The sequence below is a fragment of the Onychostruthus taczanowskii genome, unplaced genomic scaffold, assembly GCF_017590055.1.
Source record: "Onychostruthus taczanowskii isolate IOZ18803 unplaced genomic scaffold, ASM1759005v1 scaffold39, whole genome shotgun sequence".
NCBI lineage: Eukaryota > Metazoa > Chordata > Aves > Passeriformes > Passeridae > Onychostruthus > Onychostruthus taczanowskii.
The window spans coordinates 5898809-5911061 of record NW_024501348.1 but is presented as its reverse complement, the minus strand read 5'-3'; the positions used below and the strand labels follow the sequence as shown (position 1 = coordinate 5911061).

At 44.6% G+C, this 12253-nt stretch overlaps 2 protein-coding genes across 6 annotated transcripts in view; one reads left to right on the top strand and one right to left on the bottom strand.

The window, feature by feature from the left end:
• DOP1A (DOP1 leucine zipper like protein A) overlaps positions 1-4323 on the top strand; it is a 60348-nt gene extending 56025 nt beyond the window's left edge. For 3 of the 4 annotated variants that reach the window (XM_041412399.1, XM_041412400.1, XM_041412398.1), the window contains 2 exons: positions 1220-1279; positions 3393-4323. In XM_041412399.1, coding sequence (XP_041268333.1) covers positions 1220-1279; positions 3393-3698 — 366 coding nt within the window. In that variant the 3' untranslated portion in view covers positions 3699-4323. The remainder of the gene's footprint in view (positions 1-1219; positions 1280-3392) is intronic. The other variant, XM_041412401.1, reaches the window with a different exon arrangement.
• PGM3 (phosphoglucomutase 3) overlaps positions 3979-12253 on the bottom strand; it is a 9511-nt gene continuing 1236 nt past the window's right edge. The window contains exons 1-13 of one of the 2 annotated variants that reach the window (XM_041412403.1): positions 11823-12125; positions 11376-11579; positions 10513-10697; positions 10146-10213; positions 9715-9848; positions 9358-9556; positions 8411-8568; positions 7917-8000; positions 7168-7266; positions 6737-6853; positions 6463-6585; positions 5543-5716; positions 3979-4950 (exon numbers count right to left, since the gene is read on the bottom strand). In XM_041412403.1, the coding sequence (XP_041268337.1) occupies positions 4864-4950; positions 5543-5716; positions 6463-6585; positions 6737-6853; positions 7168-7266; positions 7917-8000; positions 8411-8568; positions 9358-9556; positions 9715-9848; positions 10146-10213; positions 10513-10697; positions 11376-11579 (1632 nt within the window). In that variant the 5' untranslated portion in view covers positions 11823-12125 and the 3' untranslated portion in view covers positions 3979-4863. Of the gene's footprint in view, positions 4951-5542; positions 5717-6462; positions 6586-6736; positions 6854-7167; positions 7267-7916; positions 8001-8410; positions 8569-9357; positions 9557-9714; positions 9849-10145; positions 10214-10512; positions 10698-11375; positions 11580-11822; positions 12126-12253 lie in introns of those variants that run through there. The other variant, XM_041412402.1, reaches the window with a different exon arrangement.

Below are 12253 nucleotides of genomic sequence, written 5' to 3'. Positions count from 1 at the left end.
GGGCCAAGCCCTGTCCCAGGGAGATCCCTTCTGCTGCCACAAAGAACTGTCAGATATTTTTGCTGCTCCTGCTGTGAGGACAGAGCCCCCTGGGGGGAGTTCACTGGGAAATGTTGATGGGTGAGCTAGGGAGGCAGGGAGGAAGTGCAAAGCCTCCTATGGCAGAAAGTTTTGAAGTGTTCTTCTCAGGTTTCTCTCTGTATAGATGGCTTTGTCAGGTCTGTAACAGTGGCAGCTTGCTGTAGCTACTGCATTTACAGTCTCCGATGTCTTCAGTAAGTAAAGGAACTACTGCTGAGATACAAGTGGCTACAGTAAATTTAGGGATAACTTAGTTGCAGGCAGAGATGAACTGTTGAAGCAAGGCTCACAATTATGGGGGATAAAACTAGTGTCTGAAGGATATCTGCATTTTGCATTTTATCATTTTTTGAACCATGAGGATGAGACTAAATTTCTCTTCTTGCATGTATAAAGGAGTAATGAGTTTTAACTGCCTGCTCCTCAGGCATAGCCTCTAACCCTGGTGTTGAATGTAGTATCTGTTAGAAAGTTTTTGCACTCACAGTGATCTCTGTGCATGAATTTATACATCATGTGTGATTTATACATATATATGCTGCTGGTAAGTACTGTATGCTGAGATAGATGCCTGAAGTCAGGACTCCCACAGTATGCTTCAAGAATTCAGAAAAATTCCTGGAATTTCTGGAACCCCTTAGTCATGGCAGCAGTTGCACACTGAACCATAGGTAGGTGTATGATGATGAGATAAACACGAGAAAATGAATATTGACTTCAGGCCATTTCCTCTTTATGCAGAGGAGAATACTATTACATATAGCTGTGGGGTTTTCTTAGAAAATAACTACAAAAAATGGAGTGGATCCTTATTTTCCTTCAGGGCATTCTGACTCATGTTTAGATTCATGTAGTATGGTGTTGCTCAAGTTCTGTTATCTGAGGGAAGCATGCTTAAAAACCTCCTTTGGCAGTACTGAAAACCAACAGAGGCACAAACTGGCAGTGCTGGTTTTCTCTAGTAGTGTCTTGGCCATTCTAGCTTGAGTCTGCCATTTCTGGATCACAGACTTGTCGGGGTGGGTGATTTTTCTAGCTGAAGCATAGCACCCAACCAAGCAACTGCACGGCCTTCACGGCAGAGTATTCTTTTCATATATGAAATGCAGTCTGAAAGTTCTCCTCTTTCCTTCCACAGGACAAACAGGAGGACTTTAAGACGGTGGTTTTGGAGGGAGTGGAGATGGCCAAGCATCAGGTGAGGGTGGCCTTTGATGCTTGAGTTGTGAAACAAGCTTGCCATAATAATACCATCACCTCAAGGCCCTGGGCACTATTTAGCATTCAGTAAGAACTAAGATCAGATTTGTTATAGAACAAAGCTGAGAGAATTTTGAGGTATAAGAACCCTTATCTTTGTAGATAACTTTAATTTTAAATAATGAAAATTTTAAAGTTGGTTTTTTGTACAAAATAGATTACAAAAAGCTGATGTTACTTCTAAGAAAAATTATGATTGCAAATCATTATAAAATTAAATCGTAAAATAATTTTTGTTAAACTGCACGTATGAAACACACAATCCCTGGTTGGTCTCCATCAAATTAACTGTCACTTTAAGCATCCATGGAATTAGTGATGTTTTCTTAGCCAATACTGCCATGAGGAAATGGCTTGGACGGATTGTATTTCATTGCTCAGAGCTGGAATTTGCACATGCACCCCATTTGGTTGGCTGTTGTGTGACACTGACACTGTGTGCTGGGGGCACATCCTGTCACCACTGGGTAATGCTAAGCATTGTACAGAAACATATGGAAAATATTTCTCCTCCTTAATACAATTATAAGTTTTTATGGAAAAACTCTAAAAATTAGTAGCTTCATTTAAAGAAGGAGGCATCAACAACTCCTTTTGTGTTGGAAATTTCATCTTCTCTTTGCTGTGGTTTGGTGTGAGCCTTTCTCTTCAGAAGACTTGTAATGCTCAAATAGTGGTCTCCTGTGGCAGGGAGCCAAGCCACCAGATACATTCATACTGAATTTAAACCTCATTGGGGTTTGCAAAATGGATGCCCTGTGGGCTTCTCAGTTGCAGGACACTTGCTTCATTTAAAGGGCAAAACCTGTATTTGTTTAAATATCATGTCTTGAAAAAAATGTATTTGCTCAAAGGCTGTGCAATCAGTGATCCTTACCTTATGCTCTGCTCCCACTGCTGTCCTTTGCCCTTCATTCTTCTTTTATTACCAGTGGACCCCCTGCCTCAGCCACAGGTGCTACCAGGGCAGCGGGACAGGGGTGGATCCACAGGTGGCTCTTCTTGGTGAGGCCTTTTGTGCTTCTTTTCTCCTTCCTTGCAGAGTAAAATCCACTACTGCTGGAATTCTACTTCATGGTAGAATGGCTCTCTGTACTGGTTTGTCAGTAACAGTACAAACAAGGTGTTTCTAGTGGTGATAGTACCTTAGTGTCTAGATTTGAGTATGGTTTTTGACTCAGAGATAAATAGGGAAGAACTGTACAAGAACGTGGATGTTGGTGCTCAGGTACTTCAGTAGGCAGATATATATAAGGCAGCCCTGAGGAGGGTTGCAGCAGTGTGCTGCTGCTGGTGGGCACCTGGTGTGTGACTGCTGCCTGTGCTTGTGGGGTTCCCGAAATTCTTTCCTTTGACATTCCCCCCATGAAATGGAAGGAACATAATAACTGAGTTCTTCTGAGAATACACAATGAGTAACTGAGCCATTTTCCTTTGAGAACAGCTTCAAGTGTTTCTCATAATGTCTGTGTGTGTTATTTGTGATACTAATAATAGCACTGCTTTTTGCCCTTCCCCAAAACTCTGATCTCAAGCTGCAAAGTGAAAATGCTTTGTATCTATTTTAACCTCCTTTGGGGTTGATCACCACTGATGCTGGCAGTATCAGGTGGTGGAGTGTGTGTCACCAGAGAGGAGCCTGCTTTGGAAAGCAGCTGAAGTAGCTCACAACTTCCAGCTGCCACCAGCTTGGGCCATTTGTGTTGCCCACAGGATGCTGCCTGGGAGCAGCTCCACAGGGATGCGTGGTGGGGGCTGCCTTGCTTTGGGACAGCCCTGGGCTGAGGTGTGGGACTCGAATGCTCACTGTGACTCTTCCATTAGCAGCAGCTGAGTGCCACCTGTACACTCCCAGCCACTGCCTCTGCAGGGCATGGTGAGGGGGAGCACAGGATCTGCTTTGGAAGCTCCCCTTCAGCATTGGTGTGTTTTGTGGATAGGACAAATGGTTTTGGACTTTAGAAAATACTGTATTATGCATCAGTCTTTCATTTTCACCTGTGCTTTTCCTGTTTTGTCCTGCATTATTTCCCACGTCTCTGTATTTGCAGAAAAACCCGGAGGAGGATGGCTCAGGGAAAACACTAAGCTGGGAACCAGGTCACTTGCTTTTAACCATCTACACCGTTCGCAGCATTGAGCAGCTCTTGCCTTTCTTCAATGTACTCAGCCAAGTTTTTAACAGCAAAGTCACAAGCAGATGTGTTGGACACTCAGGGAGCCCTGTCCTTTACCCCAACTGTTTTCCAAGTAAGGACATAAAAATGGAGAACCTCAAGACCTTCTCCAGCAAAGCAAGACAGAAGATAGAAGAAATGGTTGAGAAGGATTTTCTTGAAGGTGTCATAAAATCATGAACCAAACTGGTACTACTCAGCCTATATGTAGTATAACTATCTAAATGAAATACTGTATCTTTCCCAGTTGTATAGTATTCTTTTCTTATTTTGTATGTAATGAAATACTTAATGTTGTATTTAAGTTAAATATTTGTAAATAAGAGAAGTGCTGGATGTGGCCTGAATCAAGTTTAAATATTGGTGGCTCATATTGATTATGGTGCCTACTATTTACAGTAAATGTTTTGTTGTCTTGAGTTCTGTCTTTAAAAAAATGAAAAAAAATACAAGGTGCACATTTTTTCAATTTGTTTCCAGTTTATTTTTGTCTTTTTTTTTTTGAGATCTATTGGAACTTGTGCTTATTTAATAACCTGTAAAATGCTATTATGGCAGGAGTTAATACAGGACTACAATGAACTGTTTGTCAGAGGCAGACACCCCGAACCAAAGTATGCCAAGGAGGATACTGGTGTGTTTAAAACATTGCATCCTGTTGGCCCAGCCCCTTCATGGTGCTGGGGAGCAGTTAAGGCCACAGAAGACAAACTTGTCTCTGTCCCTTCCCTCTCAAGTGTGATTATAAATACTATTACTGCAAATCACTTTCTAAATCATGTCATAAAGTATCTAATGAAGATAATATTGCAATAATAGATTATTATTTGCAAATATTCTTTTTCATTATATTGTTTCCCCCTCAAAATGAGGTGAACTGACTCTGAAGACTAGTGCCAGCCTCTGTCTGACACTGTTTGCCCACAGATGATTGGGCTACTGGGGGGAAGGTGGGGATGATGATCCTGCAGCACACTGTGAGCACAGTCACAGCAGAGCTACAGTCATGCAGCCATGGCCAGTGCTCTGAGGGTGTGGGTGTTGGATTTCAGGCACAATGTGACAATGAACTAAGCTGGGGCAGGGAGGGGCAGAATTCCTTCTGGACATGGCCATGGCTTGTCAAGAAGTTAGACGAACTCGGGGAGGGGAGCATTCAACAGTAAGAGCATCTCATTCAGAGGTAAGTTGCTAAAGGAGGTTAAGAATAAGGAGAGTGATATTCCACTCAGTTCTGATCAATCCTTGCTGCTCCCAGGAAGGGTTGGCTCCGTGCACAGCAGCACATGCTAAAAAAAAGTGATATTAAAAGATAAGGGAAGTTGTGTGCTTTAACTGCCATTCATTATATAGGCTGGGGTGGTGCTCCTTTTCCACCAGCAAGGTGGAAAACAGCCAGGCTCACTTCATGGGCGAGTGCATCTGCATTCTCCTGTGGAATGGTGGAAAAGTTAGTTATGCTGCTGTCAGCATCAGAAGAGTAGAGCAAATACATGACATTATGGCAATGATATTATGGTAATGGTGTGCTCCCTATATTGCTGCACCAGCCACTGCCATCATGTTGGCAGAGAGAAGCAGGTAGGAGCTTGTCAAGTGGGGAGAGCAAGACCACTGCTTTTGCTGTCATCTTTAAGTTCAGATCTGGACTAACTTAGCAGCCAGAATTTTTTTTCTATTTTGCTGCTTATGAAATTATGTAGTTAAGGATTGCTTTGGTAACTTTCTTCTTAACCCTGAGCTCTCAGAAGGCTGGTTGTCTTTTCAAAATCATCTGGTGTTAAATCTGCCTTTATAAACATTTATATTTTCCTTTTGAAGATAAACATTGAGAACATTAAACATTACTTTTCTAAATAAAATAAAATCCAAAGTGACTTTTTGTGACGACAGTCTTTTTTCCAAATGTAGCATTTGTTAAGTGTGATTAAATGACAAGTATGGAAATAGACTTCCTTCATCACCCCCTGCTAGGCAGAAGATTGTTTAATGTGAACAAGCCCATAAATGAGTCAAGCTCTGACCTGTGTGTCTGCTTCAGCATAGATTCTGACAACATCCTCTGTTCCTGACGGACGGACAAACGCCCGGGACAGTTTGTACTTCTTTACAAGGGCATCAATTTTCTCCTGTAGCCCTGGGGGTGTCAGTGCTCTCCTTTCTGCATCTGTTGTGTCAATAACGCGCCTGTCTGCGACCTGTGGCATCAGAAACAGGGTAAGACAGAAATTCGGGGTTGGCTATGTTGTGCTGCCTAGAGTTCAGTTTGGAAGCTAATGAAGGGCTACTCAAGCACTTGGGGTCCCCAGCATCCCTGCAGCATCTGTTAACCAAGTCTTGAGCGGTGTCAGCTGCTCAGTTTAAAAAAAGGTCAGTTCTGAACAGTTCTGGCCTTCCTGGTCAGCTTGAAGTGAAGCTACAGCTTCTCCCAGTAGATCAGAAACTTAAATTGTTTCCTCCAGTTCAGACAGAGCCCAGAGCTTCTGTACTGTGTCTGACAGAATGCTGCCACATGGCACCTTCTGCTTAAGCTCTTTGAATGCTGGAAAGGACACAGAAGCAAGAGCTTGAACACTCAAGTTATACAAAGTGGCACAGCAAGAAAAATCCAGCTGTCCAGCTGGCAGAGGCCTTAGAAAAAACAAGATTTTTCTAATTTGAAAGTTGGAATTTCTTCTTAAGTTAAAATTTGAAGCGTTTTGGTCGGGTTTTAACATAATTGGTTATTATTTAATCTTTTTAAAAATCATATTTCTATTTTAGTTCAAGTGAAATTCTTGTCCCTCCTCCGGGCTTTTCCCTAGCTTCTTTGGCCTGTTTCTGCCCTTTCATGATCAATTTCAGCTTTAAAATAAAGCTTATCAAAACGTGTGCAGGCACAAGATGCTGTGAGCAGGGTCCCCAGAGGCTGCTGCGGCCTGAGCCAGCGTGGCTGGTAACTCACCTGGACCTTGAGCAGCCGGTTGGGAAGGTCGGCGTAGAGCGCGTCCCACTGCTGCACAGTCAGGCCCTTGAGAGCCAGGATCGCTTCAATAACCAGCATGTCCGAGACAGCATCGCCAACAGTCTGCAACAGGGAGGGAGAAACACTGCAGCAGACAGGACAGGGAGGCAGGACTGCATCAGGAAACTTCCAGCAGGCCCCAGCAGCAGCCTGACAGGAGCTCAGAAACTGGCTAACCCTGACAACACCGTGCTTCAGCAGTCCCAGTTTTTACCTGATTAATCAGGTCAATCATGTTTGCAAGCATCTTTGCTGCTTCTCTTTTTTCATTATCTTTCTCCTCTTTTACCAGCTGTCGTATTTTACTTTCAGCAGCTTTACTAAACAGTACCTAGAAGAAAAAGGTAAGAGCTTGTCAAGATGAAACCAGGATATATGCAGTAGTGAGGACAAAACTTGTACCATCTAAGCCCAAATAGCCATCATTAATGTTTGCTGCCATGAATTCCCATCCCCCCAAAAAGCACAGAGAAGCTGGTGGCAATGCTGTGATAAAGACAGGAGTAAACAAGTCTATTTTCAAACAAGGAGAAAAAGTTTTGTTTATAAAACTAAGCAGAGAGTGAAAAGACCTCCTTCTCCAGGTAATTTAACTAAAATTTTGTTGATAGTGGCTGATCACATGGATTACCTGCTCATACTTACTGTGCCATGTCCGTTTGCCTCAAAATAAACACCCACATCAAACTCCTGGGCCTTGTGGTGCAAGTGTTTCACTCCTGTTTTGACACAGTGCACAGGTACCTGCAGCCCAAGGGTGTGCAGAGAATGACAACAAGGTCACAGACTCTCCTCAGCAGGCTGGACTGGAAGGACTGTTAAAACTAAACCGTGTTTCAAACTAACCCTCAGTTTCTGAGGCCACTGAGGCCCCAGAGTTAAAATGCTCCACAATTTCTGCAGACCCAATTAAAAAATATTACATTGATTCCTGTGAGGAATAAAGGCTAATTAAATAAATAAACTCCAAACCTAGAAAAATCCAATTTAGTTTATAGCTTCAGGGAACACACTAGATTGACATACAAACAGAAATAATTAATACCTTCTCTCAATTCCTGAACATTTAGCTTGCCGCAGAAAATAAATCAGTGTCAAAGTAGCAAGGAGGCTTTACTGACTCACTTGGTTGCAAGTGAGCTATAAAGTCCTCCATTTGTTTAAGTACCAAGGGATTCAATTAAACATTTTTTTTAATTAATAAAAGCCGACTAGAATTTTTTCAGCTCTGCTCTCTTGCATCTCCTTTGCCACCAAGAATTTAGTCACTACTGGAGGTTTGAAAGAGTAATTTATTTTTGCTTGATTTTAATTTCCTAGCAATCATATTACAGTAGCATTTACTTTTAAAATAAAAAAAAATGTAAACTACCTAGAAAAACCATGGAGAATACCTTCAGTGTTTCCTGGAGGTAGCGTGTGGAATTCCCATTGGCATACGCTGTTTGTACCACTGCCATCTTCAAGTCCTGTTTCACCTGAGCAAACCAATAAACCAAGTTTTACTGCCCAATAGGCACACAGCCAAACAAAATGGATAAATGGAAAGATAATCAGAACTTTTAAATGTACAATTAAAACTCCTGGGTACTAGAGGGAGGCAGCAGCTCACTGAGAACTTCTGTAGCTTTAAAACAACATGAATTCTGTCAAATATTTGTACATCCCATATTGATTTTTCCTGGGTCTGGCTGAAGCAGCTCTTCAAGCTTAGACTTTCCAAACCCTTTTTTGGCCACAGCAATGAGGTAGAGGACTGCTCTCTTTTTAAAGCTGGTTCACTTTAGGTAGATGTAGAGAGACCACGTACCAAGCAACACAGCTTCCTTAGACTACTTTATACTTTACAAATTAAAATGCCAGCATTCATTTCATATGTTACAGTTACCTTGGCAAGAAGTTCTTTTAGGAAGATACTAATTAAAGTTGCTATTTTATCTCCATCGATCAGGTGAAAATGGCCAGCTGTGTCCTTATAATAATAAACAATTCTATCTGCATCCCCATCAAATGAGCAGCATCTCTCATTGGGCTTCATGTCCAGCCCTAGTGCACAGAGTTACAAATGCAAGTCAAAGACAGGAAAAGAAACAAAATCAGGTAATTTATTTCAGTGAGAGATGAGGAAAACACAATTTCTTTTCAGAGCACAGGTCTGCATACAAATGAGTGCACTCAGGCACAGTTAAAGCCAGGACCCAGACAGGAGGCACAAGCAACCATCCCCAGCAGGCCCTGCCACTGTGCTGCTCCCAGCACTGCATTTCTCCAGTACACAACCAGCACGGGAAGGGGAAGCAGCACCGTATCCTGGTGTTCAGATTTTGCCAGCAGCTGTCCAATGGAGAACTCAGTTTAGCTTCACATAATCTCATACCTGAACCAGCCTGCTCTCCCAATTCAGGGCTTTTCTTTTATACAAGTCTCAGAAAACTGACTGAAATCTTTTCCTCACTGGTTTATGTCAATGAGTCAGCCTGCTGGCACTGAGCTGTTGATTAACCCAGCCCTTCTGCAGGAACCCGGAAAAGTGTTTCTTCATAATACAAAGTAAAATAAATAACACTAAACCTGTCCTGACTGATCTTTGGACTCTGCCAGCTTAACATTCACCACATTTCAGCCAGTCAGAGAGATGCTGTGCTCCTCCAAGCAGTCCAGACTAACACAGAGATGTGCCAAACCTGGCCAGGCTGTTCCCTCTTGCCATTGCACAAGGAGAACCATTCATGCAGTCACTTAGTAAGAAACAGGGAGCTCCACTTACCCAAGGATGTGGACCCTTGCCAGACCCTGCAGAGGAGGTAAAGCAACATGAAATTACTGACTACTTACCTCCAGGTGGTTTCTGGTGAACTTTCACAAAATCTGCACCACATAAGTGATTGAGTTTCTCCTTGGTTCCATCATTATATATGTGAATTAGCACCTCTTGTGGAAAGTAGGGCTTCATTTCTGATAGTTTCAGGGCTCCTATGCCATTGGCACAGTCAATCTTCAGGTGCCTCTGACACTCTCCGGAGCAGTGAGACTGCTGGGAAGTGCAAGGGAAGAAGGGGCAAAGTGAACTGCTACCCTAGAGAAACCACACCTAGAGCATGCTGAATTAGAAACTTCAGGCCCAAACAGGCCAACAAACAGAAGAGATTAATTTTGTACATTTGCATGAAGAAGACAACACCTACTATTCACCTGTTTTACCAGTTCCATAAAAGCTTTGGAGAGTTTTTCATAATAACCTTCCAGTGTTGCTTTCCCATACTGCCCTTGGGTGTTTTGACAGCAGACCATGTAGTGGAGCTGTGGTGTCGTCACCAGACCATAATCTAGTGTGAAATAAAAGGAGCAACATTCAGAATAGAATTGCAAATTAATTGCTGCTTAAAAGTTGTACAGCAAGCAGACAAGTGCAGTACATAAAACACCTATGGAATTTTTCAAGTTGCCTTATGACAACACAACCCTCCCCTACCCTGCCTTAAAGCCATGCAACCACCCTGAAATAAAAGTGTTACAAGCAAGGATGGAAATGTGTCTGGGCTGTTGCCTTAGGGCTACATAAAGGAGTCACATTAACATAAAAATACTTGAAATGAGATTAGAATTGCAGAAGTGGAACCTACCATGGTACTGACCACCTAGAACCTGGATACCATCTATAACTGACTGGGACAGCTTCTTGCTGCTTGGCCTGGAAAACAACAAGAACATCTGATAACCCTGGCAAAGGCATTTATCTATGGACTCTATGGGAAGGAAGCACAAGACTTTACAAGCTTCCTGCCACAAGATCTAGACTCACTGTGAAGAAATCCAAACCTTTCTCTGCTCAATTCCCAAAAAAGTTTGAAAGCCAACGCCCCCAGGGATTGCAAACACATGCAAAGTGCAGGACAGAGGTGGACACCACCCAGTACCCACAGAATTCCCCTAAAGACAGCACTGGTACTTCCATAAGAGCAGGATATATCCACAGCCTTTTGTCATTACCTGGTGTCTCTACCAATAAAAACTGAGGCATCTTTGTGCAGGTTCACTGCTGCTTTTTGGCAGATCTCAGTTATCACCTTCTGTAATTCTTGCTCCTCTGCATTTGCTAGTTGTGTGGCATACTCTTCCCAGGAAGGGTGCAGCATTTCTCCAAGAGGATCAACCAGCTTTACACCATTGTCTTCCTTAGCAGAAAAACAAAAGAACGAAAAATAGTAAGTCTAAAAGTGGGGAACTAATAAAACCTCTTTGAAGAGAGACAACACATGGTTCAGTCACATTGCTTCTTTAAAACTGGAGAGCTTCTGGGATGCAATAGTTTAGCTGTTTATTTAAACCTCCAACAAGCCCCAGAGAAGCACTATAACAAGCATACTGAGTAACCAACTCTTTCTCCCTTACAATTTTGGTGTGAAATTAATTCGACATCAAAATTACCTAAGAGGAGATTCAAACAACCTTCAATGCTCCACAGCAGCAAAAGTCTAAATGCCTGATTTGTAATCGCTGCATTTGCAGGTTTATTTTTAAAACGTACAGATTTTACTCAAAGGCTCTTCTCTTCTCAGTGTTACTCCTAGCTTCCCAACATTAGAAAGTTACATTGCAACATGAAATGTTTCCTGTGTTACACTATTTCCACAGGAGAATTCTGTGCACAGGGGAAAAGTAACTTCAGATAGACCAGAGATCCTATTCACGGGGCAGGCTGAGTGCTTTAAGCAGGTCCAAATGTCTTCAGGGTCATCCCAGTGCTATGATGAGCTTGGATTCCAACAAACTGATCACATCTCTCGGCCCTTCTACCAAAACACATCATTCCACCGAAGTGGTGGCCTGTTTGAGGAGAGGGCAGTCCTTACTTCAGGGTTGTGAGACGCGGTGACCATGACGCCAATGGTCGCTGTCACGGCTCTGGAGCGGAGCACGGCCAGCAGGCCCATGCGGAACACGACGTGGTCCAGCTGCCCGGCCTCGCTGCGGAACCCGGCGGTGCCGTAGTGCAGGGTCAGCCCGGCGGGCTTGGGGTGCAGCGCCGAGTACTTCCTAAGGGCTTCGGAATCCATCTGGAGGGATGGAAGCGGCACGGATGGAAGTGCGAGCAGGCAGCCGCGGGGAGCAGTCCCGCCTTCCTGCAGCGGGCACCAGCACCGGGGAAGGGCTCTCTACACTCCTGGAGAGCACGGGATGAACAGCGTGATCAGACACGCGCCGATCCCGCAGGCACGAGGCGAGGAGAGCCACGATTCCCAGCGGGCTGGATCCTGGGATCCGCACAAGTTCCCTCAGCGTTGCTGCCCGTTTCTCACCGTGACATCAGCCGCGCAGAGCGCTCGGCCGCGGCTCCATTCACTGATTTGCGAGCCCAAGAGCGGCGTGTCCCGCCTCCCGGCGCTCGCAGGGCAGCTCCCAGCGCTGTTCCCGGGACGCTGCCGCGGGCGCGCTCGGCTCGCACCGGCACCAGGCCGGGCGGGCGGGGCCGGCCGCACACGCGCCCCCTGCACGGCTGATTCCCTGGCACCCCCGGGGCTGGCGCGCGGACGCACGGGCCGGGCCGGGCCGGGCTGTGTGGATGGGGTGGGATGGGTGGAATAGGCCGGGTGGGATTCGGTGCAGTGGAATGGGATGGGATGGGTGGGGCGCGATCCCGACGGAGCCGCCGCGCGCCCCTCACAGAGCCGGCGCGGCCCCGCCCACTCGCTGCGGAACCGACCAATGGCTGGCGGGTGGGCGGGGCAGC